General features: G+C 36.5%; 4 protein-coding genes and 1 non-coding gene across 9 annotated transcripts; 3 read left to right on the top strand and 2 right to left on the bottom strand.

Annotated features, from left to right (window-relative positions):
• Positions 1–114: 114 nt before the first annotated feature.
• On the bottom strand, positions 115–208 carry trnai-uau (transfer RNA isoleucine (anticodon UAU)). The gene is made up of 2 exons: positions 171–208; positions 115–150 (listed from the first exon to the last, which is right to left on the bottom strand). It is a non-coding gene; the product is annotated as a tRNA-Ile (tRNA).
• A 52-nt stretch (positions 209–260) lies between these two features.
• cnpy4 (canopy FGF signaling regulator 4) lies at positions 261–2,241 on the bottom strand. The gene is made up of 6 exons (XM_052560295.1): positions 2,052–2,241; positions 1,837–1,963; positions 1,602–1,698; positions 1,355–1,477; positions 1,066–1,183; positions 261–959 (listed from the first exon to the last, which is right to left on the bottom strand). The coding sequence occupies exons 1-6, from the start codon at positions 2,134–2,136 to the stop codon at positions 856–858; spliced, it is 654 nt and encodes a 217-aa protein (XP_052416255.1). The 5' UTR covers positions 2,137–2,241; the 3' UTR covers positions 261–855.
• Positions 2,242–3,444: 1,203 nt separating this feature from the next.
• On the top strand, positions 3,445–15,040 carry LOC127961395 (calpain-5-like). Of its 2 annotated transcripts, XM_052560477.1 has the most exons (14): positions 3,445–3,668; positions 4,149–4,575; positions 6,931–7,122; positions 7,870–8,001; positions 8,371–8,582; positions 8,680–8,872; positions 9,052–9,245; positions 10,786–10,863; positions 10,990–11,443; positions 11,600–11,722; positions 12,240–12,436; positions 12,605–12,723; positions 13,378–13,514; positions 13,660–15,040. In XM_052560477.1, the coding sequence occupies exons 3-14, from the start codon at positions 6,958–6,960 to the stop codon at positions 13,822–13,824; spliced, it is 2,169 nt and encodes a 722-aa protein (XP_052416437.1). In that variant the 5' UTR covers positions 3,445–3,668; positions 4,149–4,575; positions 6,931–6,957; the 3' UTR covers positions 13,825–15,040. The 2 variants fall into 2 exon arrangements, with proteins under 2 accessions (XP_052416437.1, XP_052416438.1); XM_052560478.1 differs by having other exon boundaries at positions 3,445–4,575.
• Positions 15,041–15,452: 412 nt separating this feature from the next.
• Positions 15,453–17,580, top strand: LOC127961100 (transmembrane protein 272-like). The gene is made up of 5 exons (XM_052560040.1): positions 15,453–15,494; positions 15,654–15,722; positions 15,816–15,866; positions 15,960–16,166; positions 17,155–17,580. The coding sequence occupies exons 2-5, from the start codon at positions 15,659–15,661 to the stop codon at positions 17,346–17,348; spliced, it is 516 nt and encodes a 171-aa protein (XP_052416000.1). The 5' UTR covers positions 15,453–15,494; positions 15,654–15,658; the 3' UTR covers positions 17,349–17,580.
• A 2,661-nt stretch (positions 17,581–20,241) lies between these two features.
• zgc:103586 lies at positions 20,242–23,139 on the top strand. Of its 4 annotated transcripts, XM_052560044.1 has the most exons (8): positions 20,255–20,444; positions 20,530–20,580; positions 20,767–20,958; positions 21,097–21,889; positions 22,192–22,302; positions 22,432–22,543; positions 22,707–22,764; positions 22,860–23,139. In XM_052560044.1, exons 4-8 carry the CDS (start codon positions 21,883–21,885, stop codon positions 22,971–22,973), a joined length of 402 nt encoding a protein of 133 aa, XP_052416004.1. In that variant the 5' UTR covers positions 20,255–20,444; positions 20,530–20,580; positions 20,767–20,958; positions 21,097–21,882; the 3' UTR covers positions 22,974–23,139. The 4 variants fall into 4 exon arrangements, with proteins under 4 accessions (XP_052416002.1, XP_052416003.1, XP_052416001.1 ...); XM_052560042.1 differs by lacking the exons at positions 22,192–22,302; positions 22,432–22,543; positions 22,707–22,764; positions 22,860–23,139 and having other exon boundaries at positions 20,242–20,444; positions 20,569–20,580; positions 21,097–21,460; XM_052560041.1 differs by lacking the exons at positions 22,192–22,302; positions 22,432–22,543; positions 22,707–22,764; positions 22,860–23,139 and having other exon boundaries at positions 20,248–20,444; positions 21,097–21,460.
• Positions 23,140–24,663: the final 1,524 nt, after the last annotated feature.

Here is a 24,663-nt window from a genome sequence, read left to right as displayed (position 1 = left end):
TGTTTAAATTGCACCCGGAAAACTCCATATTTTGGACATGAGAAATTGCATACGCAGTGTGGAGAATTTAACGTCGAGCTCATGTTGACCAGAAGACGATATGCATGTTAAAATTGCTCCAGGTGAGGCTCGAACTCACAACCTCGGCTTCGTTTTGCATTGTACTGCCTTATAAGTACCGCGCGCTAACCGATTGCGCCACTAGAGCATCCGGTTCAGACAGTATAGGCTCGTGCACTGACCTTAAATAGTTAATTGGATAGGATCAGTTCGCTTTTCAGACTGGCAAGTGATGAGCCAGACCTTAAGAGCTGCTACTGGCACTTTGGTGACCCACTCACCCAAAAACACGCCAGACATATGATTTATAGCAAGAATCCATTGTTCAAAAACATTACTGTACATGTTACATCAGGAGAAAATATATTTAAAGTACCTCACAATACAAAATCCTAAAACCATCTTTTTGGTCTGTGCATGGTTGTGCAATAATGATAAACACGTATACAATTCCCTATCAAGTCGATCAGCAAAAAAAAACTGTTAGTGTTTGTAATTGCATCCCTATAAGATAATATGTAATAAAAGGCACATTTCAGTGTCATTCTTCATTATTGGTAACACTGAGAAATATCAGCATGGAAAAAGAGGTAAAACACCAAGGACCGTTCACGTAACATGATCTGGCATAAGTAACAGATCAGGACAATTTTGAACACTTACAGTTAGTGTTCGTTGCAGTAAAGTCATGTTCATGTATATTTGAGGAAAAAACGTAGTTTTCTTGGTTCCTGTAGTTTTGTGTAAAGATTTCCTACAGGTCTCATGCATTCATCAACCATTATAGCTCTGCTTTCACAGTTCTCCTGCGTCATGGGTCTGTCTTCCGCTCTCTCCCTCGCTCTCCTCTTTGGATCCCTCAACACCCATGTCACCTTTCCATACCTCATTCAGGCATTCTGAAAGAGATACAATAATGCCTGAAAATAGTGGTTTATGTGTAAAGGAAGGATTATATTACGATGCAGACTATGCTCGTGAATGCCGAGTGACACTGTGTTCTACCTTGGTCCGAGTCTCTGAGGACATGGGCTGCACAGAAAAACCCGTCAAGTCTCTCATCTTGATGATGAAAGTACCAGCTCTCCACAATCTCCTCATACTCTTCCAACATGGTCTCACACTGTAATATAAATGATAAAAATACAGACATTTGACCATATTTTCCCAGTATATTGAAACCGACAGTCTACTTTATAAACACTATAAAACGTTATCAGTAATCTCAAACAATAACTATATATAATTTATGAACATGCAACTCCTTCTTTGTTTGTTAGTGCATGAGTATTACCTGTCTCTTCAAGTCTGCCACCTCCACTGATGGTTCATCCCAAAGTTCAAACGGGATCCCCAGCTCCACCTTCACTCCCTTACCCACCAGGTTTTTCAGCGTGTTCATGGTTTGACTTGTGCCCTGAGAAACACAGCAGTCTAAAATTATTTATCATTCTGCAAAGAAAATCCACACATTTAAATGATCTCTGTAAATAAGAATAGACTGAATTGCATTTGAAAGAGTGCTAAGGTGAGCTCAGTACCTTGGCATAGCGAAGACTCCCCGGTCTCTCAGCATGGACTTTATACTGCAGAATCCTTTCACAGATGTTGTCCATGGCCTCAGTAAGGCGAGTCTCTCTAGAAACAAATAAATCATAATTCCAAGAAGTGGGAGAACATTAGTACATTTAGTTTTCTTCCTAACCTTGAGGGTTTTGTTTTTTAAGCTTTCTCATAGGGACAGAACGGACATAACAGTAAGTCATCGCTACTTACGAAGTGTTGTATTTGATTTTGCGCCTGCGCTTGCCAGTGTCCAAAACTTCTCCGAGCTCTAGAACTTCCTTCGAGCGGCCAGTTTTTTCCAAGGCGTCCTGCAACTCCACCGTCAGTAATTTACAAACTATTAAAAGAAAAGTTTGTAAGAATTAAAAAAAAAAAAAGCAGTCGTACATTTAACACCTAAGGGGCAAACGAAAGATGTTTCTTACCCTCGCATTTATTTGGTAATCGCTCCTCTTCGTTTGCCAGGACGGGGCTGAACATGCAAATAAAGAGAATGGCAAACATTTCCATAGTGACCTCTGTTTACAATCTTGGAATCAACAGGAATTCGTTCACATTAAAGCCACATCGACATTTTTGAGAAATTTGAACGGAGCATGCGCAGTGCGCACTGACAAAGCTAAACAGAAAACGCGTTATCGATTTAGGCATAGCTAATCGATGGCAGACATCGATGAGTTTCGTTCCAGGATCCTCGGAAATATTAAAGCAGCCTGCTACAAACGCTTACTGGTCAAAGTGGAAAAAAGGTGCATTTATTAACAAATTCTTAGGATACGCGGAGATTATGAAACAAGAGCTTCAGACTTCGACAACATCCATTACAGACAACATCCTTAGTTTCTTAAGCTTCATGTGGCAGGTTCAGTGTTGTGAATGTGCACAATTCAACTGAGCAATATTTAATGATTATACTGCTTATATTATGTTTATACGATTTTAAATATTACACACACACACACACACACACGCACACAACTGGTCAAAAGTTTGGGATCAAGACTTGTAATGTTTTTTGTTTTTTTTTAATAAGTCTCTTATGCTCATCAATGCTGTATTTATATGATCAAAAATACGGAAAAAAACAGTAATCTTGCAAAATTTTATTACAATATAAAATAATGGTTTCTATTTAAATTTCCTTTAAAATATAATTTATAATTTATTCTAATATGCTGATATATTATTCAAATTATCAATGTTGGCAACAGTAGTGCTGCTTAATATTTTTGGGGAAACTGCAATACTTTTTTCGGGATTCTTTGATGAATTAAAAAGTTTAAAAGAACAGCATTTGTTCAATATATAAAAATGTCCTAACAATATAAATCTTTGCTATCACTTCTTAAAAAATTAACACACCCTTGTTGAATAAAAGTTTTAATTTCTTTAAAAAAAACAAAACAATGAATAAACATGAATTATGATTTCTGAAGACTGGGGTAATTACCCACACCAATGCTTATTGGATATTGGATATTGATAACTAAAGTATTAATCATTTTACCTTTTGGCTGTCGAGAAGACAGAAGTAGTATCTGTTGAATCTATTGTCCCATCTGAGTCTTTGTGTCCTTGAGTGAGTTGAACAGGTATAAAACTGAGTTGATGTGTATTTATAACAGAAACATGTAGATTGCATTAACTCAGCTGGCTGGCACTCAGTTTACAAGCCATTCTGTCATCTGCAAAAACCATTTGGAAAAGATACGAAACAGTGTTTCTTGGCAATAGTTTATTTGCATTAATATGTCTCTAGTAAGAAGTTAGCTGTTGATATTGAAGTTAGTGTCTTCAGAGGGGTGTCTGGGTGCATTACCCGGCTCCGGGCCCTCTTGAGGATTCAGGTGTCAGCGCCATGCGTTTATTGACAGCTGATATGGTATGATGAACCTTCCGGTGGGTGCCTGAGGGAGGGGGTTGAAAAGCGAAGGAGAGAGGATGAGAAGGATAACAAATCTAGACAGAGGACTGAGATCAGTACTACGTGAGAACCTGGGAATACTCAGAGTGAGCAAAAAGGCCAGATCGTGAGTGAGACGGTGGGTGATTATGCACGTGAATGCTGGGGGAGCTGCATGCCTAATAAAGAGATTTGGGAAGGAGGGATAGTCCATGTGTTAATATAAGAGTGAGAGAACACAAGAAGACAGCGATGAGGGAGACAGGTGGCAGTGGAAGAGGAGTTGAGCTCGCAACAGGGTCAGAAATAGGGCATGACCAATTACACATTTTATATAGAAAAAGATGGAGAAAGGAGAAACCTTTAAAGAAGAAGTATGCATAAAATTAAATGGAACAAAAGTAAATAAGATACATGCACTTAATTGCCTTTGTTTTTATTGCATTTATGCTAAACATTTTATGCACACAAGTAGGCAAGTGGCAATTCCTGGCTGTGGCGTGTCTGTCATAATAGTAACCTATTGTTTCATTGCAAGCTGATAGCGTGTTTGTGTGTGTATGTGTGCACACACTCGTCTCAGTATCAGTAATTGTTTGTAATGTCACTGTGTTTTCAGCTAGACTGGCTGGACGGATGGAGTTACAGTAGCTACATCCCCAAACAAACGATAGTCATTCAAACAGATGTAAAATTCATAATATTACACGTTATGAGGATTAATTAAACTTTATTGAAAATTCCAGTGAATGTCAGAGTATTTATCTATTTAGAAGACCCAAGGATACTTATACCTGGTCTACTGCACAAAACCTGGTTGTCACAGCGACGTCAAACAGAAAGAGAACACCTACACTGATCCTGTTATATTAGACACATGGACACTTCTGCTGCAAAATGACTGATGCCTGAAGTCTTATCTGCCTCATCCTGTGTAAAAACACTGCAAATAACAGTCTTACCTGACAAAAACTATATTACTGGATACATTGCCCCGAGGAACATTTTAAACCAAGGCAAAGCAAAAAAACAGAAGTGAGCTACAGGTAAGAGCTGCATCTATTTTTTTTAATGGGATTGAATTTAGTCTTCAATATTAATTTTCCATTGTTCATACAGTGGTTTGCTATGTTATATAGGCCTACTGGGATAATCAATGAGCATGGGTTGACTCTTTTCTTTCTGCCACATTAAAATGGTAATTTTCCTAATTTAATATTAATTTATATAAAATAATGTAAAGTGTTATTATTTTTAATTATTTTAATACTTATTATTCCATCCAATTATATTACCATGTAAAATGTCATTTCCAAGTGCTCTCAGCTTATCAAATCAGACTGCACTTCATGGAAATGTTAAAATATATTATGATTGTGCATGCTAATATGATCATGGAGGAAAGGCTTAAATGGTGTTGTGAGTTTATACAGCTTCAGCATTGTTTAAATGGAGTATATGCTGCACTAAAAAAAAAGTATTTAGACCTTTAAGCGGTTTTCTTACTTACAAATCCCACTGAAATTAGGTTCTTTGTAATATTTTAATATGTGAGAATTGAAACACAACAATCATTGTAATGCAGCATTCTTTCATGTACTGTGAAATAAATAAGGTGTTTGCAATAAAAGATTCAGTCCTGTTGTAGAAGTTCTGGGGTTACACAGATGAAAAGCAATTGCTCTAACAAGGATACAATTGCCTTACAATTTGGCCTCCATATGTGAAACATTACATTAACTACCATTTCCTGACAACTCCACTGTCAAGCATAATTATTCTGGTTCAGAGGTGAAAATGTGTCCGAAGAAGAATTTTCTGGTCAAGTTGCTTTTTAGTCATAATTCAAAGACGTGTGTAAGTCAAGCCTAGCCCACTCCTCAAAAATAAAAGGAAAACACCTATGGTGATGCAGGATAGATGCTGCTAGGTCTAATCACCAGAGATCGGGTGTTTTGTTTAATAGAAGTGGTGCAAATTTTACCAGGAGAATAATGCCAAATGCAGACTCAAATTTACATCGAAATGAGAACAAAACGCTGAATGTTCAGCAGAGGGCCAGTCAAAACCCTGATCTCAGTCCAACTGATGATCTGTGACAGATTTGGAAAATTGCAGTGCATCAGTGCTATCCGACTAACCAGAACAACCTGTGGTGCAAATCTGCATAGACGAATAAGCCAAAATCAAACCTGAACAGTGTGTGCAGAAAGCTGGTCCAAAATATCATATTTGTTATTTATTAATTATTTTCTAACAAAACAATTGTTGCAACAGTAATAATAAGCAAAAGTGTCAATATCCTATATTAATAGTTTCAGATTGTCTAATTAAAGTATCAAAGAGATATAAAACTGAATATTGTTCTACTGTTCTGCGTTGGTTTTGTTTTCTTTGCTAAACTTTTATTCATTCCCTCAGTGAGGTAAGTCAAGAGTGCAGTGCTAGTGTTGGTCTGTTCGGTATGTGCACACAACTTGGATCCAGACTACACACACACACACACACACACACACACACACACTAACACAAACTTACTCATATACCAGCACACTCAGTTGGCCCCTGGCCTCCCCGTGCCCCTTGCCAGAACCCCAATAGCTAAAATGTCCCCTAAATCATATCCCTTCCCACATACACACACTGTCTCTCATGCACACAGAAACACAGTCTGACTCAGTCTTGACTTTAATATGAGATATCCAATCAATCCTAAACCCAGTTCCCAAACCCATCTAAGCACAACCTTTCCTCTAAACATATTTTATTTTGATGTTTTTACATGCAAAGGGACTCCTGACACATTAACCTCTCCAGGGCATGTCTAACCCTTCTCCATTTCCAAGGGAAACTACACCGTCTGCAAATACACCGTTACCCAATCATCCCTGAAACTAAAGCTAAACTCGAGGTTACAGGACGACACTTAACATTGTGGTTTACAGATTCTACCGGCTGTTACTGCTGTGGAACAAAGCCGTCACTTTAACAGGAATAGGATATAAAAAAACCTTTTTGTGCTTAGGTATTTTTATTTTATTTTATTTATTATATACTGGTTTGATTATAAATTAATCTCATGCAACTCAGATGTATATCATTGCCTATTCTGTGAATTGTATCATTTCCAATGTCAGTATCAGGCATCATTATTTTTATTTAATTATTCTTTGTTATTTTAATCTTTGTTGTGTGCATAAATAAATTACTTTATGTTGTCAACTCAGGTTGCACTTTATAAAAATTCTATTTAATTCTCTCAGATTTAATTGCATTCTATTTTACTCTTAATAGATCCATTTTACCCAACTTCTCCCTTTGCATATTAATATTTTCTCTTCCTTTGTCCACAACTTTTCTTCTTTCATGTGTATTTTCCTTTTCTGTCATCTTCTCCCCAGCTTCTCTCCGCTTCTCCTCTTTGCAGTATGGCAGAGAAAGTGTGCAAGTTTCAAGGTCAGTGTTATCATAAGCTGAAGAGATCATGTCTGAGGCGAGGGGCTCTGTTCCAGGATCCATTCTTTCCTCCTTCAGCTGAGTCACTGTTCTACAAAAGGACGCCCCCTCCAGGACTGATGTGGAAGAGACCTAGGGTAAGAGAAACTGACAGTGAACAACTGACATGTGAAATGTGTTTGTGTTCATAGATCATTTTGTACATTTTTAGGAGTATATTAGATGGCCTTAACAATTGTGTTGGTGCTAAAAGTATAACGCCACAATAATAGAATAACATGTTAAAAGAAAGTATTTCCTTTCATTAAAAGAGTACAGTAGAGTCTGATGTGACTGTACATACGGTCTGGTGGCAGACCAGTGGTGTCTGACCCTCTCAGATCTGTCCTGATGACTCTTGTGATTCTAAATGTGGCTGCACACAGTCAGCAGCATGAGAGATATGTTTAATTAAAGGCCTTAAAGGCGTCGGTAACCTGATTCTTCAAAGAGTGCATGTGTTGTGTGTATTGCTTCAAATGAGGGAGATTACCAACATACCATGCTACATTTACATGTGATATGCGGACAAATCTAATAGACCGTTAAAACAGGAATATTCTAAAATTTGAAGGAAAACAAATTTGTGCAAAATCTTTTAAGTCAGGAAAATTGAGTTAAAACATTAATTAATTAACATCAGACAAGCTGTGTCGTAACAACACTTTGTTTTTTGTAAATGTTTGTTTGATTAGAATTTTTTTAGTATTATTATTATTATTTACTTATCTACTTTTGCAAAAAAAAAAAGATTTATTATTCTGAAATGTTTCTTTAATTAAATGGGTAGGTGTAACCATATACACTTATACAATTAATTTAAGGGTCCTCTGTCTTACACCTAGGAACTGTGTAAAGATCCTCGACTATTTGTGGATGGAATCAGCACAAGGGACCTGCACCAGGGCAGTCTGGGTAACTGCTGGATGGTGGCCGCCACATCATGTTTGGCAGCAGAATCCTCGCTCTGGAAGAAGGTCAGAAGATATATATGTATGTGTGTGTGTGTGTGTGTGTGTGTGTGTTTAAGATTTTTGTAAAAGGAGTAAATACTTTTATTCAGCAAGGATGCATTAAATTGACATTACATAAAACATTACAAAATATATATTTTTAAATAAATCCCATCACAGCTATTAATAATAATAGCTATTCACAAATAATATTTTCAATATATCCGTTTGTACTGTATTTTTGATCAAATAATTGTAGAAGCAATAAAAATCTTACCAAGCCCAAACATTTGAAGGGTAGTATATATGGGTTTCACTGACTGCATTTATCATTTATCAAGATTTCACTCCTTTTCTCTTTTTCTCCTTACTTTGTAATGGTCTCTTATTCAGGTGATCCCAGACCATGCTGAACAGGAGTGGCACCCAAAGCGCCCGGATCTGTATGCTGGAATTTTTCACTTCCGTTTCTGGCGACTGGGCCAGTGGACAGATGTCGTGGTCGATGACCGATTACCAGTCAGTGAGGATGGAACGCTGCTCTTCTGCCGTTCTGCAACTCCACGGGAATTCTGGAGCGCCTTGCTGGAGAAAGCCTATGCCAAGTGAGATGCTTGTCAAATAAGAGAGAATTGTTTCAATGAATTAAGGCTCTTTTATTTTATTTTTTTAATAATTGTTTCTCTCTTCTTGCATTTTTAGGCTAAATGGGTGTTATGAGGCTTTAGAGGGAGGCAATACAGCTGAAGCCCTAGTTGATTTTACTGGTGGCGTCTCTGAACCATTGAATTTGAACCAGGAGGAACTAATCCAGCTTGTTGACCAGAGAAAAATGCTGTTCCAGACTCTAGCACACGCACATAGCCATAAAGCGCTCATCACCTGTTCCATTCGGGTCAGAAAACAGGAGTAATTTTATTCTTTTTTTAAAGTCTAAAAATCCTGCAAATCAATTAACTAAAGCAAATAAGTGCTCTGTGTGTCCTAATAGGAATAATGATACATTCAAGTCACACAGCTCTGATTTTTACCTCTTGCTTTTGTACACAGTTTGTCTTTTTATTTGTGTTGCAGCCAGCAGAAGGAGAGCAGGTAGAATCAGTTCTGGACTGTGGACTGATAAAGGGTCATGCATACGGTGTGACTGCATTCAAAAAACTTCGTATGTCAGAGACTCTGAATGGCATGTGTAATGCAACTCGTTTGCACATGGTCCGGATGAGGAACCCTTGGGGCACAGCAGACTGGACAGGAGCGTGGAGTCTTGGGTGAGTTAATGGCAACCTATCTCTCTCAGAAGCACAAAATCAATGAATAATCATGGTTAGCAGACCCCACAATTAGACAATTTAATTGCATTCTTGGCATTTCCTATAGTTCTCTTTAAACAGTGATGCAATCGATTGGTACACGGTACTTATAAGGTACAAAGAAGATCAATACCAAGGTTGTGTGTTTGAACCTCACCTGGAACATGATTTTACGAAGACATTCAATTGGGAAATATATAGATGAATATAGAAACGTATAGAAAAGGGCTAATATAGTTGGTCTTACATTTTTGTAAATCAAGGGTTAACATAAAAAATCAGGTGCAATATTGAAGTCAAAAGCTAACGTGAAAGAATTTTGTTTGTCCATCTTCAATTGAGGCTGACATTCTGTAGCATAGGTGCTAAATCTTCCAAAAATGTGAGACTTGGAAACTGGAATTTGTATATTCAAGCTTCATAGCTCATTTCTGTAATTGAACATTTGGAGTTGGCTTTCCCTATAGCTTTTACATCAACAGCTTGAGTGGTGTAATCAGTTAACGTGTGGTGTTTATAAGGAAGTAAAAAGAAGAGCAATGCTGAGGTTGTGAGTTCAAGCCTCACCTGGAGTGTGGTTATAGGAAGAAAGAAACGAGGTAAAAGGTGTGTACTTTAATAGAGACAGTCCAGTAAAAAACTAAATAATTCAAGGTCTTAATTTAAAAATCACCCTAATATAAGATGGCAATCTTAAAGTGATTTGGACACTTAATAAGCATCGGCTATATGTTCCAGTGAGTGTAGCATTCTGTGTAGCATTTCTGCTAATGTTCCAGTGAGGGATATTTGGAAGTTGGGATTTATGTATTAAAGCACCTTGAGCCCAACAGCTCCAGTGGTCCAATTGGTCAGAACGCATTACTTATCTTTCAATAATATGAGGCATTGAAGTTGAAATTTGTGTAAACATGCTTCATAGACTATTTCTGTAACTGAACATTTGCAGGTGGCTTTAGCTATAGTGTTTATATCATCATGTCAACAGCTCCAGTGGTGCAATTGGTTAGCGTGTGGTGCTAATAAAACATTTTCAAAGCAGAGCAATGCCGACCAAGGTTGTGAGTTTGAGCACAGTTTTAAATGGATGAGACATACTAGAGAAAAATTGATCAACTACTAATGTTAAAAACATAAACATCACTGTTCGTCTCAGATTCTATAATTCAGGTTTTCTTAACTCTGGTCCTTGAGGCCCACTTTCCTAAAGAGTTTAGCTTACCAGAATTTATGAATTTAAATGGGTTGTCTACTGGCTTTTTTCAAAGGCTTGATTGTGTTTATGGGGTGCACTGAAACATGTTCATGCTTCATTAAAAAAATGTCATTCTTTTTCACATATTTTACCTTTATTCTGCATCTGCTAATGTCTCCCACTTTTACATTACGGGTAGTTTCATGCACTTCCAGTGTAAACTTGAAAACATTCTCTTCAAATGCAACAAAATAAAACAATAATAAAAAAATGTCATAGTTTCACCAGTCAATTCCCTTTCAGATCTCCTCAGTGGCAGCAGCTGAGCCGCAGAGAACGGGACAAGATGGGCCTCGTTGTCCGAGATGTTGGAGAGTTTTGGTAATGTAAATGAATGTTAATATTCAGTGACATGAATGTGTATTTGGCTAAAATTGGAGTGTATAGACATAATCATTTTGAGAAACATGTTTTAACGCAGTATTATAAATGTATAATTTTCCGTAGGATGGAGTTTGAGGACTTCTGCCGTTACTTCACAGACATGGTGGTTTGCAGGTTGGCGGAAAAATCCCTCCTCTGGCCACGGACCCACTGGAGGGAGGTGTGCTGTCAGGGCGCTTGGACCTATGCATCTGGGATGCAACCTCCTCCCTCATCTTCTTGTCATCTGAACATCAAGAACCAGAGGCCTTCAACCGGGCTCCAATGGTCTAAACAAAGGCCAGCTCAAAGACAAGACAAAAAGGAACAAAGACTGAGTGAAAGGCAGAAAGAAGGACAAATCCAAGGCCAAAAACAGAAAAAGAAAGAAATAAAACCAAAGCAAATTAAGGGGAGAAGAGAGCATGTGAAAAAACAGGCAGAAGGCATGGAAATGAGATGGGAGAGGCAACTTGACAGAAGAAGTCGATGTGGAGGATGTATCAATCACAGAGACACATTTCTATACAACCCACAGGTAAATCACTCTGGGAATTTCCAAACGAAAAATGACATTGAAGCATAAATGCTTAAGTTTAATCCTTTAAAAAATTCAGCCCGCTAATTTTCTCTCTTGTCCCTAATTTTACATAAAGATGTTTGTCCTTCATTTCTCTCTCTATCTCTTTCTTAGTTTCTTTTCGAACTGGTTGGAGATGGGGCAGAGGTCTTGATATGTTTGCAACAGGAGGACAGGAGGATGAAAAGGAGGGAGGGAAGTGGGGAGAACTTACCAATTGGCTTTGAGGTTCTAAGGGTAAGTGATTGCCTAAATCTCATCTACATTTTTAAACATTTTTGCGGCTGTTTAATTTTTGCGGTGGTTTATTTTATTTTATTTGAATTAGAAGTTCTGTGCAATCGATGCAGTATCACACAAGCAACAGTGATGCTGCTCCAAAGATCAGGTGATATTTATGACTGTGAATATGAAATTGCTTTCATACAAGAGTTAAATAAACAAAACTTAATACTGAGTCATTTGCATTTCAATTCTGTGATCCTGAGTCTAAATGAGTGTTTTGGGATTACTGCTTGAGTGAATAGTCACTTGTCGTCGATGTATCCTGCACAGACTGACAAACGGAGTGATACAAACAGTGAAAAGTCAAAGTGCTGTGGACTGTATCAGCATTCTTGGTTAACCCCATCAGATTTGATCAATGTACATAACTGTAATGTAATTGAACTAAATCACATGACCTCATTAGATTCTAGCCTACATCTGCATTTAATGTTTCTTCTTTCTGTCCTCTTATTTATCGTTCCTTCAGGTGGAGGTGAATCGTGTTTGTCGTGTACAGTGTTTATGTGAGCAGGCTGCTAGCTCTGTGTATATGGACTCTCGTAGCGTTACTCTGCGAGTGACTCTTGGCCCGGGACGCTATGTCATCCTCCCCACTACTTTCCTTCCTGGTGCCACTGGTCGCTTCCTTCTGCGGTTTTTCTCACACTCACATGTGCGCCTCAGGTAGGCACAGAAGATAAGGCTACTCTGCACTGTTTTTAATTGCAATAAGCAACCAATTGAACAGTAAACAAAATGTAGATCTAGTTCTAGATACTTACAGTTGAATGCAGTAATTGAATGTTTAATAAGGTGAAGTGTTTTCTTCTTCACTTTATCTACTGTCTTCAGGGAGTTGAAGGAAGAGCTGCCTGCTCCTTCATTGTGGCAGTGTTGTTTTCCTGAGCCCAGCATTGTAACGACGGTCCATCTGCTCAAAGCCTCTGGCCTTAGCCATCCCAAACAAACAGGTTAAAACTCACCACTACATTTTATTGTAATACTTAAATGACCAGCAAGCGTGACTATAAGATCGTATTACCCTTTACATTCAATTGGTGAAGAAAGCTGTTCAGATTTTCAAAGTTTTGGGTATAAAATTATAGGAGTAGCTCCATAAAGTACAACAAAGCACATGTATATCAATTGTAAGTACATGTGTGCCTAATATTCAAAGTTTCATTAAAGGGATAGTCACCCCCCCCCCCCCCAAAAAAAATGCTGTCATCATTTACTCATCCTAAAGTTGTTACAAACCCTTATGGGAAAGCACAAAAGCAGATATTTTGAAGAAAGTTGGTAGCTAAACAGTTGACGGTAGGTAGCCATTGACTTTCATAGTATAGAAAAAAATACTATGGAATCCAATGGCCGGCATCAAATGTTTGCTCACTCACTTTCTTCAAAATGCTTTCTTTTGTGCTGAACGGAAAATAAATTTGGATCAACTTGAGTGTGAGTAAATGATGACATTCATTTTATGGTGAGCTATCCCTTTAAGTGACAGCTTTGGATCAGTCAGAAGGGATCAGTCCTGCTTTGACTGTTAGCAGACCAGTATTTTATTTGTTTTGGCTGATTATGCCTTTAATTGACATCTTTCCTTCTGTGTACATATATATCAGCTCCTGATGTATATGCTGTCATCCGTTGCGAGGAAGACTCTGTAAGGACAAACATTTTCAAAAACGATGGAAGTCCTGAATTTAACACCAAGGCCATCTTTTATACCAGGAACCCCATGTCCAAAATATCCATTGAGGTTAGAGCCTACTGCAGTGTTTTTTGTGAAGGCTGACGTTTGCCAGTGTTTCTGTTTTATAAATGAATTGATGAAAAAAGTTGTGCTGATGTTTGCACTTTTGTTTGTATTTGCGTTACATTAATTTATGTTTTTATTTGTTCAGCTGTGGAAAAGAGGTTTGCTGTTGGACACGCTCCTGGGAGGAGCACGGATTCAGACAGGAGGACACGAGCGCTGTCAAAACAGAGTGATTGACTTGCAGGGTGGCCAATCGCGAGGCTGTGTATTCATAGAGACTTCCTCCAGTCAGTGCCTGACAGACCTGTGACCTAGTCGAGGTAATGACTGAACATATATTTTTTTTCAGAGGACTGATCATCAGGAACAACTACATTTCTGCCATACTTCAGCAAAGAACCGGAAAACTTCTGGAGCGACCCGGGGTTTTGTGCTTTGCTCAAGGGCTTACAGTGATGGATGAAATTCAATGTATCTGCTGGACAGATAATGAAAAATATGAAAGTCTTGGATTATTTTACTAGAAAAATGCTGATAAAGTTATGCAATAACTGACATAATGGCTTATTCCAAATGCTGGACAAATAGAATTACAGAATATAACTTCAGCATGAATTAAATCTGCTATTCGTTTTGATGCTTTGACTTTGAGTCGGTTCTGATATCTCAGTAAGTCTTAAAGGGCTCACATCAACAGAATGCAAAACTCTGCATTTCAGTACTGTGACCTTTAATAAACGCACAGTGAATGCTTCTTTTGGAAAAAGGTTGTGCGTTTCCCTGAGCAATATTGTTTGATTTGCGTAGGCATTATGGATCTAAAGCAAATATAGTATCTAAAGCATCTCGCTGTAGTATTTATTGTGTAAACCAGGTATTTTTACACTTTAATTCTGCACTTAGTGAACACAACTGTATATTTGCTCAAAAGTAACCATTCGGCTGTTTCTGTTTCATTTATGGTTATTCCGCATTGCTCAAATTGCAATAGGTGTGTTGCAGGGAATCTGAAAGTGGCAATAGCTATGCATTTACCTGCCATCGCTGTATCACATGTGCTGGGTTGTGGAGTGTTTAGTGTATTTCTGGCCTTGCTGCATTGCTCTGTCAATACATTAGCATGGTACTTGCCAAGAACACAGCAGATTTTCATTGTACTGTAATTTCTGTGACATTTTAGACATGACATTCAATGGATATGGTTATGAATTCGATTTTTCGTATTTTAATTCTAGACACATGACCCTATTTTTTACTGTGTGTGGTATATTTTATAGTTTATCATAATTAATTTAAATATAGATTTTCTAGTATTTTTAATTTATTTAATATTTGATTTTATATCTGAACTCATAATTGTGGATTAAAAAAATACAACTAAAAAGCAACCTTGCTGATCAGCAGGAAAGCATTATTACTGTAAGCTTGATTTGTTTGATTCTGTAGGCCAACTTTATGGATCTTAATAACAGGGTTCTTGATGGTTTTGTGTGATAAACTCAAATAAACAGAAAAAAGTGACTCCATGGTTTTTTTAAACGTATCTTTTTAACAGTTTTGCAAGTACATTTTTATTAAAAGGATTCTTGAAGTTGTTATTGCGAAATGCTAATTATGAACATGACTGTACTTGTCATATCTGCTAGTCAAAAATAGTTTTATCAAGATTACAAAATTAAAAGCACTAATGAAAATAAGCATCTATCAGAGGGTTTTTTTTCCACTTTGTCTCCCAACAGAAGTTCATGAATGTAAGTAAACATAGGGGATTTGTTTAGAGAGATAATAACTCCAGCCTGTTAAATTCATTGCAGCATAATGCATGTTTGCGAAATTTGTTTGAACACAGCAAGAACAGGTTTATCTTGAAACGCTACAGTCGTGAGGTGAGTGACGTAGCCTTCTAAAATAAGTGAGCGCACAACCCATGAATAATCATTTCAGGCTGTTTCTGATCCAGTGGTGTGTGAAGAACTACAGGTAAGTATGTTTATGCAGATTGACATATGGGAAGGCAATTTTACTCTGATATATCTGTAAGAGTATTATTTTTCACAGATTTAGTTAGTAGAATCCAATGCAGTTACAAAATCAGTTTTTAATGAATCAGGTTTTTTTTATGTTGTATGCTTTGCATAGGCACCATGGATCCAAAGCAAATGTTCAATTATGTGAAATCTCCTCCACAAATGAGTATAACTTGCCTTGGTATGGGAGTTTTACGCCATAATTGTTACTTTTGTACTTGAAGAACAAAAAGTGTATTAAAGTGATTTATTTTTTGACTGATTTGTATTTCAGTTATTTCAAAACTGCTGTTGCTGGCTCTTCCCATTGCTCAGATTTCGATAGGTATGTCACAGTGAATGTACAGTATGTAATGTATTTATTCCTCTGCTTTTACATTCCATTATTTAAGTGCTCTTATGTTGATTACCATCACAGGTGCAGTGTATCTGAAAGACTGTCCCGTGCAGCACTATATACCAGTGTATGTGCTGGTTTGCGGGGTGTTTGGTTTACTTCTGGCCTTGCTGTCGTGTCTGCCCTGTGCCAGGGAGACGGAGGAAGGGGGTCAAACCGCACTCAGCCGTGCCTTCAATGTGTGGAATTCTCTAGTTTCTACCTTCATGTTCTGTTGGCTGATCTGTGGTAAGACACAATGGTGTATGTGGGTGGAAGAGGTCATTTAATGTGTTCAGAGGTCTCTGACAGATTCGGTGCATTGTTCGGTTAATCCATCACAAAGTCACTTGCCGAACAAACAGAAGATTTTCATTTGGGAATGCTTAGAATTCTAAGTTGTGAATGGAAAACAATGCAACATGTTTTTGTGTGTGGGTCTGTTTTTGGGTGTGAATATGAACTTTTATATAGTAATACAGCTTAGACAATGTCTGTTTAATATAGAACTAGAAAAACAACATTTCACAGATTTCATTTTGAGTTTTAGAATTTGAATGGGTGGGGGGGCGTGTCGTTTTATAGTTTAATTTGAAACATTTAGATATATGCCATTTACTTTATGCTGTTTATTTCATGAACATTATTTTTTGAACAGCAAACGGAAAGTAAATACTAATTAAATGTGAATGCATGTTTTTAAAGTAATAAAGTCAAGACACTTTTATTAATTTAGCACTTTATACATTAGAGATATTTCAAAGCAGCTTCACAGTATTAAAGGAACAGTTCGCCCAAAAATGAAAATTCTGACCTCTTGTCATTCTAAACTCCTTCGTTCATCTTCTGAACACAAATTAAGATATTTTTGATGAAATCCGAGAGCTTTCTGACCCTGTATAGACAGCAACACAACTGAAACATTTAGGGCCAAAGATAGTAAGGACATTATTAAAGTGGTCTGTGACATTAGAGGTTCAACTGTAATTTTATAAAGCTATGAGAATACTTTTTGTGTGCAAAGAAAATTATCTTCCGTGTCAGTCTTTGACATGCGTTCATGAGAGTACAACGCATTCATTTTACGGGTTTGGAATGACTTGAGGGTGAGTAATTAATGATTATTCTTCATTTTTGGATAGACTGTCCCTTTAAACAGGGAAGCAACAGAATCGGTGATCCCAACTTCAAATGATAATCTGAAATAAATTCTATTTCTGATTTTCTTTAATTATAGGCAGTGTGTGGATTTATTCTATTTATCCTCCTAACTACAACCAAACCGTGGCTGGAGATCCCTACTGCAACAAGACCCTCTACCTGTTTGCATTCTGGACCACCACACTGGCTTATATTCTGATAGGTCTGGTGCTGGTGCTTGGGTGCTGTGTTTGTATCTGTGCTTTAATTTTGGGAAAAGGACAGGATTAGCAAAACCTCTGTGGGCCTACTTTACTTATCTTGATGACGGGGTTTTGCTGGTTGGTGTGATATAATCACAAAACCAAATTTATGTAAAAATATTCAATTGTCTTTAAAACTTTTGGTAGCATTTTGAGCATTGAAGATAAAGGGAATGGATATTATTGTCTTTTTTTTTTGTTTTGTTTTTTGGCTAACAATGAAAATGAAAACTTAATAATAAAATCAAATTAACCACCCACTCAATGTTTTTGTTATTCTGTTCAAATGCACGCACATAAATAAATACATAAACAACTTGCTACGAAGTGATAAAAATAGATGCACAATAGGCTACTCTATAAATATGTGTGATTGTGTAAGATGAAGTTGAGTATGGATGATATAAGACAATATTGTGTCATATTGAAGACGTAGACGTGCTTCCAAGCCTGCAATGTAATTTTTCAGACAAACTGAGGAGAAAGCAGTAAAAAAAGTAATATTTTTTTAAATAATCATATTTTTTAATATTTCCTTGTTTAATAATATAATATAACACACACACACACACACACACATTAATCTTGTTAAAGTGGTCATATGATGCTACTAAAACGAACATTATTTTGTGTATTTGGTGAAATAAAATGTGTTTATGTGGTTTAAGGTTAAAAAAACACATTATTTTCCACATACTGTACATTAGTGTTTCTCCTCTATGCCCCGCCTTTCTGAAACGTGTAGATTGTGTGCTGTGATTGGCCAGGTATCCAGTGCGTTGTTATTGGCTGAATACTTCAAGCGTGTGACGGAGATGTTAAACCCATAACCAAAAATACAACATCTATACGACATGGGCGGTGTTATGCAAATCTTCCCACATGGTGACACAGAGATGTGTGGACAAGTCTTAACTTTAATCAAGAATATCTATTTTGGATTTGAGACTTTAGTCTTTGCAACTTTACAGATCTTCTTTATGCACCAAGAGCTTGTAACACTCTGAAGAGAAAATAAAAATTTTAATCGGATCATATGACCCCTCTTAAAAATACGTTGCTTTTGTAATCTGTGTTAAGCTGATATAGCCTAAATGATGTCCAAATTTTTGTGAATACTTGGCAAAGTACGAATGTAACAGTTTTCTTGTCTGAGCAATCTGTTAATTATTTTAGTGGCTGTTTTTGTACTTGGGGTTATAATTGCTGCTACTGGAATTGCAGGTTTTTACTGGTTTTTACCTCATTATTCAGAAATAATTTGGATTTAATGACATATTATAGTATAATATTGACAGAAACATTTACATACTTTGTACAGTGAGCAAACACACTCCTCTACACAAAGACTGCTGAATTTTATTTGTTTGTTTTTTTGTTAGTGGCCTACTCTCTGAGAGACTGCTCTGTCCAGTCCTACATCTCAGTCTACCTTATAGTATTAGGTGTATTTGTTTTGTATTTCGTTCATCACAGGTGAGTGAATTTGTCAAAACAGGAGTTACAGAAGGAGGGGTGAAGATATCTTATAGAAACATTAGTGGAGAAATACGCAAAAGAAGGTTAAACGTTCTCTGCATGTAAAAAGTTAAAGTTGAAGCATGTTGTGACAGGCTGAAGAATGTGGGGCTGTAAAGTCATAATTCACCATGCACCTGCAAGATGAGGCTTTAATAAAAGTTGACTGTCTATGCAATAGAAACACTTTTTTTACTTTTTGTTACATTAGAGAAAACAGAGAAAAAGGGCTGAAGTGAAAATAGAAAATTAAATCCGTAAAAAAGCAGAAAAAGTATTGGAAGCTCATTACCCATTAATTTTACGGCATTTCTATTAAAACTAAAATACAATGCAATGAAGTGTAAAATTCTAAATACTGACAAAACACCAGTAAAAGATAAATATGGAAAAATTCCTTCAAATTATAGAGGATATTGTGCCCTATTATTACATATATTTTAAGAGTGTAGGAAAACTTCAATACCCATAATGCATCAGGCTCGATCACATGACCAAGGAGAGCAAAAATGCAGAAGTACAATCTGTAGTTTTCACAAAAGTCCAGAAGATGAATATCTCGGTGCAGCATTTTATTGAAAAATAATGCACTTTGTCCATTTACTACTACATTGTATCAATACAAAGCTGGTTGAACTTGAATTGGTGAACTTACCCTTTAAACTAAATGTGAAAAATATTTGCAAAAAATACAAATGTTGAACATTTCTATTGTTGTTTAAATTTCACAGATATCAGAGGAATATTTAACTCAACTAAAATGTTTTCTCTGTGTATTGCAGGGAGTGTCTGGATAAATTCAATACATTCTTCCAGTTATGACCCAACAAATGAAGAGAACTACTTCAACAAAACTGTGTATCTCTTTGCATTCTGGTTGAATACAGTCTGTTACAACTGTCTGGCTCTTTTGCTGCTTCGTAGTGGATTTATGGTGCTTTTTATATGTGTACAAAATACTTGTCAAAGATCTCAGTCATTGGTTTAAAACTCTCAGCCACAAATACAGAAAGTTTCACAATGTACCATGATTTTATATTTAGCAGTTGCTTTTATTAAAATCGCAATTCAATCATACATTTTATTAATATGTGCCTTAAGAATCAAATCCATGTGCTTGACATTATATATCATGTTTTCTACCACTATAGGACTACAGAAAAGCACACTTTTAGGGTGAGTTGATCTGATGTGATCTGTATAGTGAAATATTACATTGTTCAAAATCAAGGCCCGGACGGCAAGGTAATTGTGTATGATGGTTAACTGAAAATGTTTATTTAAAGGCAAAAAGGTAGTTGTTATTTTTCAGTTTGGGTTTGCAATAACAGTTTCTCAACATTACACCAAAGGAAGTGTTTTAATGCTACTGATGACCACAGAAATGTAAAAAAAAACCTACTGGTTGACTCAGAGCAGCTCTATCCGGTTTAACATGAATATAGACTGTTCAGTTCTTCATAACGCAAGCTGATTTTAGGGACCCTCCTCATGTTTGTAAGTCTATGAGACAAATGAATAAGAGAGAATTCACGTTTTCATGGACTTTTTAAGAAATCGTTGAAGATGGAGACTATTGAGACGGCTGCCAAAAAATCTTTCATTGGTGAGAATATTAAGAATTAGTTTTCTCCCAATAAATAATCAACTACATTAAAAAAGATACAGATCCTTTTTTTTCTTTGTTCCAGTGATGATTAACATGATTGCATGGATGATTTTATTAACAGCTACTGGATTAGGTACAGTAAAGAGACGTTTTTGTTTACCGTGTAAAATATTGATGAGATGATTAGTGTAATCACAATCTGGAGCACTTTAAATGCTTTTAACTAATAATTGCATGTCAAGAATATGAGAAGCTTTAACACACCATTGGAAGCATGCTTTTCACTCTGTCATGTGGCTGTTCGGATAAATGTTTCTAGGAGTGATCCATTTGCATGAGTGCCCTGTCCAGCCAAACCTCCCCATCTATGTGACTGTGATTGGATTGACTGGTCTGCTTTCACTGTTGGTCATGTACCTGAGGGACACTTTGGACGACTCTCTGCTGGTTCGCTTCTGCAGTGCTTTCAGCTTTACGCTCTACATATTCATTGTGTGCTGGTTCGTTGCTGGTGAGAGATAGAGATGTTAAATTACTGATAATAAAGGACAAGGTTATCGTCAGCCTATCGTCAACATATTTGTATTCATATTTATGTATTTATAAATAATATTGAAACTACAATGGTGGTCTCATGCTGTTCTTTCAGGTACCCACTGGATTTACTCCATATATCCTCCCAACTATGTTCCCACCAGCACTGGAGACCACTGTCACAAAACCCTGTATCTGTTTGCATTTTGGATTAACAATCTAGGCTTTCTTTGTGTGTTCATGCTGTCTCTTTTTGCTTTGTATTTCACTTTGACTCGTAGAACTATGTTGTTCACCAGTAGAAACCTATATGTTAAAATTTAGCTGCAGACTTGTAGATAACTTCCAGTAATGCTTTGAAATTGTGCTGTATTGTGTGATCTTATTATATACGTTTGTTACAAGCGCTTTCAGTGGTTGTTTAATCAGTAAAATTCTTGATGTTTTTAAACTACTGAAAATAAATTTGAAATAATAAACCTTCCTTTATTCATTAGAATATAATTATTTATTAATCAAATATTTCTTGAGATCTGTTAACAGCATCTTATTTATTTATTTGTATTTGTTTTGAAATATTAGATATATCGTTTTTCAGTATATATGTTATTGTGAAAAGTTGTGTATATCAAAATACACCGATTAAAAAAACGTGCTAAATTATTCAAAAGGAGTAGAAAAAAAAACGTGTATTTTGAATAATTCATGAGGTTGGTGGATGTTTGCCCCGCCCACAACACTTGTTCGGTCGGTCAGTTGTCCCGTCACAGCACCCGTCCCAGAAATGTCATTATTCCTGGCGAGGCATCAACAACAACTGTTCACAAAACTGCGTAATGTTTTGAAAATACGCCGTCAGAAAGATTATATCTAGTCCATTTCATAAAGTCGGCTATTTGTTATGGCTGGTAGGTACACATTTAATCCAATAACGTTACGTGTAAACAAACTATTTTTGCATTCAATGCACGTTAGCTAACGTAGTTGATATGTTTGGCGTGTGCAGGTTACTTGAGCTTAGCGGCCTATTATTGGGACTTTGCTCTCTGAACCCCTAATGCTTAATGTTTAAACATAACCTCATAGTTTTGCAGTATGACATGCATTTCTGTAATTACAAAAGCGTGTCAGTGTTATCATAGTTGTGTATTGATGCGCTTTTTTATTTTTTTATTTATTTTTTGCTTTGTCCTCAACTTTTGTGGTTAAGTTGCGGAGCTAGTGGCAAAATGCTTGCAGGCACGAGAAATGGCTTACTGTCCGTACAGTGGGTTTCCAGTCGGTGCTGCAATTCTGACGACAGGGGGCGCCATTATCACTGGTAGGCGGATGCACCCGCTTGTTTCAGTTTTGACTGAAGCAATGTGATTCCACAGCATTTAATCTGCCATGTAGTCAGCTCTTTATCATCTTATGCTGTTAAAGTGTTCTTAACCACTCTATCTTGTAGGATGCAATGTTGAGAATGCCTCCTATGGCCTTACTGTGTGTGCGGAGAGAACTGCGATACAGAGAGCGGTCGCAAAAGGATACCGAAGATTTACAGCCATAGCGGTCACATGGTATAACATATATATATATATATATATATATATATATATATATATATATATATATATATATATATATATATATATATATATATATATATTCCTAACACAAGCTGGTTTACTGAACCGAAAACATATTCAGTATGTTAAAGAATCCTTTTGATTTCTCCGACAGTGATATCAAAGATAGTTTTGTGGGACCCTGCGGTGCTTGTCGACAGGTATTAATGGAGGTACGGCTTCACTCATATTTTATCACATGTGTCAGTTATTACTTTTCATTTGTCTCCGTTTTTTTATATGCATGTCACTTGCTCTTTTTTTTTAGTTTGGCACAGAATGGGATGTTTACCTCACTAAGCCAGATGGCACCTATAGGAAGACCAGTCTCAGAGACCTCTTGCCTTTAGCATTCACCCCGGCTCACCTGCAGAAGAACTGAATCCACTACCCGAAAATGTCCTTTCTTTTTTTTTTATCTAAATTTAGGATTGATACCACCATGAACTGTGATGTACATGCGGCCATTTCACTCACATTATCATCTCTATAAACCCTGCATTCTACAAAAGTATTTATTTAAATAAAAAGGGTCAGAAATGTTTGAACTGCTTTAGTTGAATATCAACTTTTTTTAATGCATAAAAATTACATTAAATGTAAAACAATTAAAAAAAGAGAGTTAGATTTTTTTTAAGTCTTAACCTTTTGTTCCTTGTTTATTTAGAGAATATAGAGATAGAAAGAATGGTTTAATACTTTATACTTTTCACAAAAGTAAAAACATTGTTTTAATAACACTTATTTATTAAGCAAGGACACAAAAGTTACAATAAAAACCTTTATAATGTAATAAAAGATTTATATATCTAATAAATGCTGTTCCTTTTAACATTCTATTCCTCATAGAATTCTAAAAAAAAAAAAAAACGTAAAAAACGAACCATATTTTCAACTACTAGAATGATTTTGGAAGGATCTTGTGACACTGAAGACTGAAGTAATACATGTAGCTTTACTACAGGAATAAATTACATTTTACATTCGTATTGTTTTTACTGTATTTTTGTTAAAATAAATGCAAACTTAGTGTGCATAAGAAAAAACGTCTTTGGATGGAACATGCCGGATGCCTTAAATCTGGGCTCGATGAAGACGGTTTCCCAGAGGAGAGAGTTATTGGTAATCCTTGTGACCCTGTTGCCCCGGGACTGTTTGAAATTCTCCTCACTGTGAAGCAGAGGGGGCCAACATACTGTTCTGTCACATGGGAAAAACACTCACACATTGTTCTCTTGGTGGGCTGAGAGGGAAAGTGAACATTAGTCGGTGGGAGAGAGTCGCGGCAAAAAAACCACAAACAGGTCTTTGTCATAAGTATTTTTTAGAGTATTTGTTTTCTGAACTAAAATGAAGCATTAAGGAAAGTGTTGACAACAAACAGATTTTCTGAAAAATTTTAATTGAGGACTAAAGAGGGAAGCAAGTTGTTGGAAGTGTAGTGTTTGCTGCATAAAGAAACACAGCATTTAAAGACATAAAGAAATTGTGACTGCACTTTATAGCACAATGTTGGTCAAGCAAACAACAGGGAAAGTATCAAAGGACAAAAGTGATACATGAAATAAAACCTTTGTGTTTAAATGTACATTAAAATAAAACAAACCATCATGTGCTTATATGTGGCTTTAGCCTGTGGCTTTTTTTTAAGAAGTAAAATTAAAAGCTTGTTTGTGTGTTTGTTTTTTTACATATATATTTCCCTATGAAATACACTTCTTGATTATCTGAATTTTTTTAAAGATTGTGAAAAGAATAAAAAGGATTGGTCACTTTAATAGATCTTTACTGTAAATGTATCTTATCAACGGCAACCTTGATAAAATGATTTATTCTGTGTGCTAACACTTTTGTTACAGTGCAACACGATGTTTTCTATTCAGTCGAGCACTTTACAATCTGTTGATCAATCAGCAACAATCTCAAGACTCGTGCCTGACTGTATCAGAAAGCACATTTTTCCCCCTTTACTCGTGTTTTTCATCAAGGAGGGCTCGTGCATGTTTGCGGAATGAATTCCAGCTCACTCAAGTGAACTCAGGCTCAATAATGCGCTCAGGATTTGGAGGGGG

Source organism: Carassius gibelio, chromosome B7 (genome assembly GCF_023724105.1).
Source record: "Carassius gibelio isolate Cgi1373 ecotype wild population from Czech Republic chromosome B7, carGib1.2-hapl.c, whole genome shotgun sequence".
NCBI classification, from domain to species: Eukaryota; Metazoa; Chordata; class Actinopteri; order Cypriniformes; family Cyprinidae; genus Carassius; species Carassius gibelio.
The sequence above is the reverse complement of the archived record's forward strand: the minus strand, read 5'-3'. Positions and strand labels throughout refer to the sequence as shown.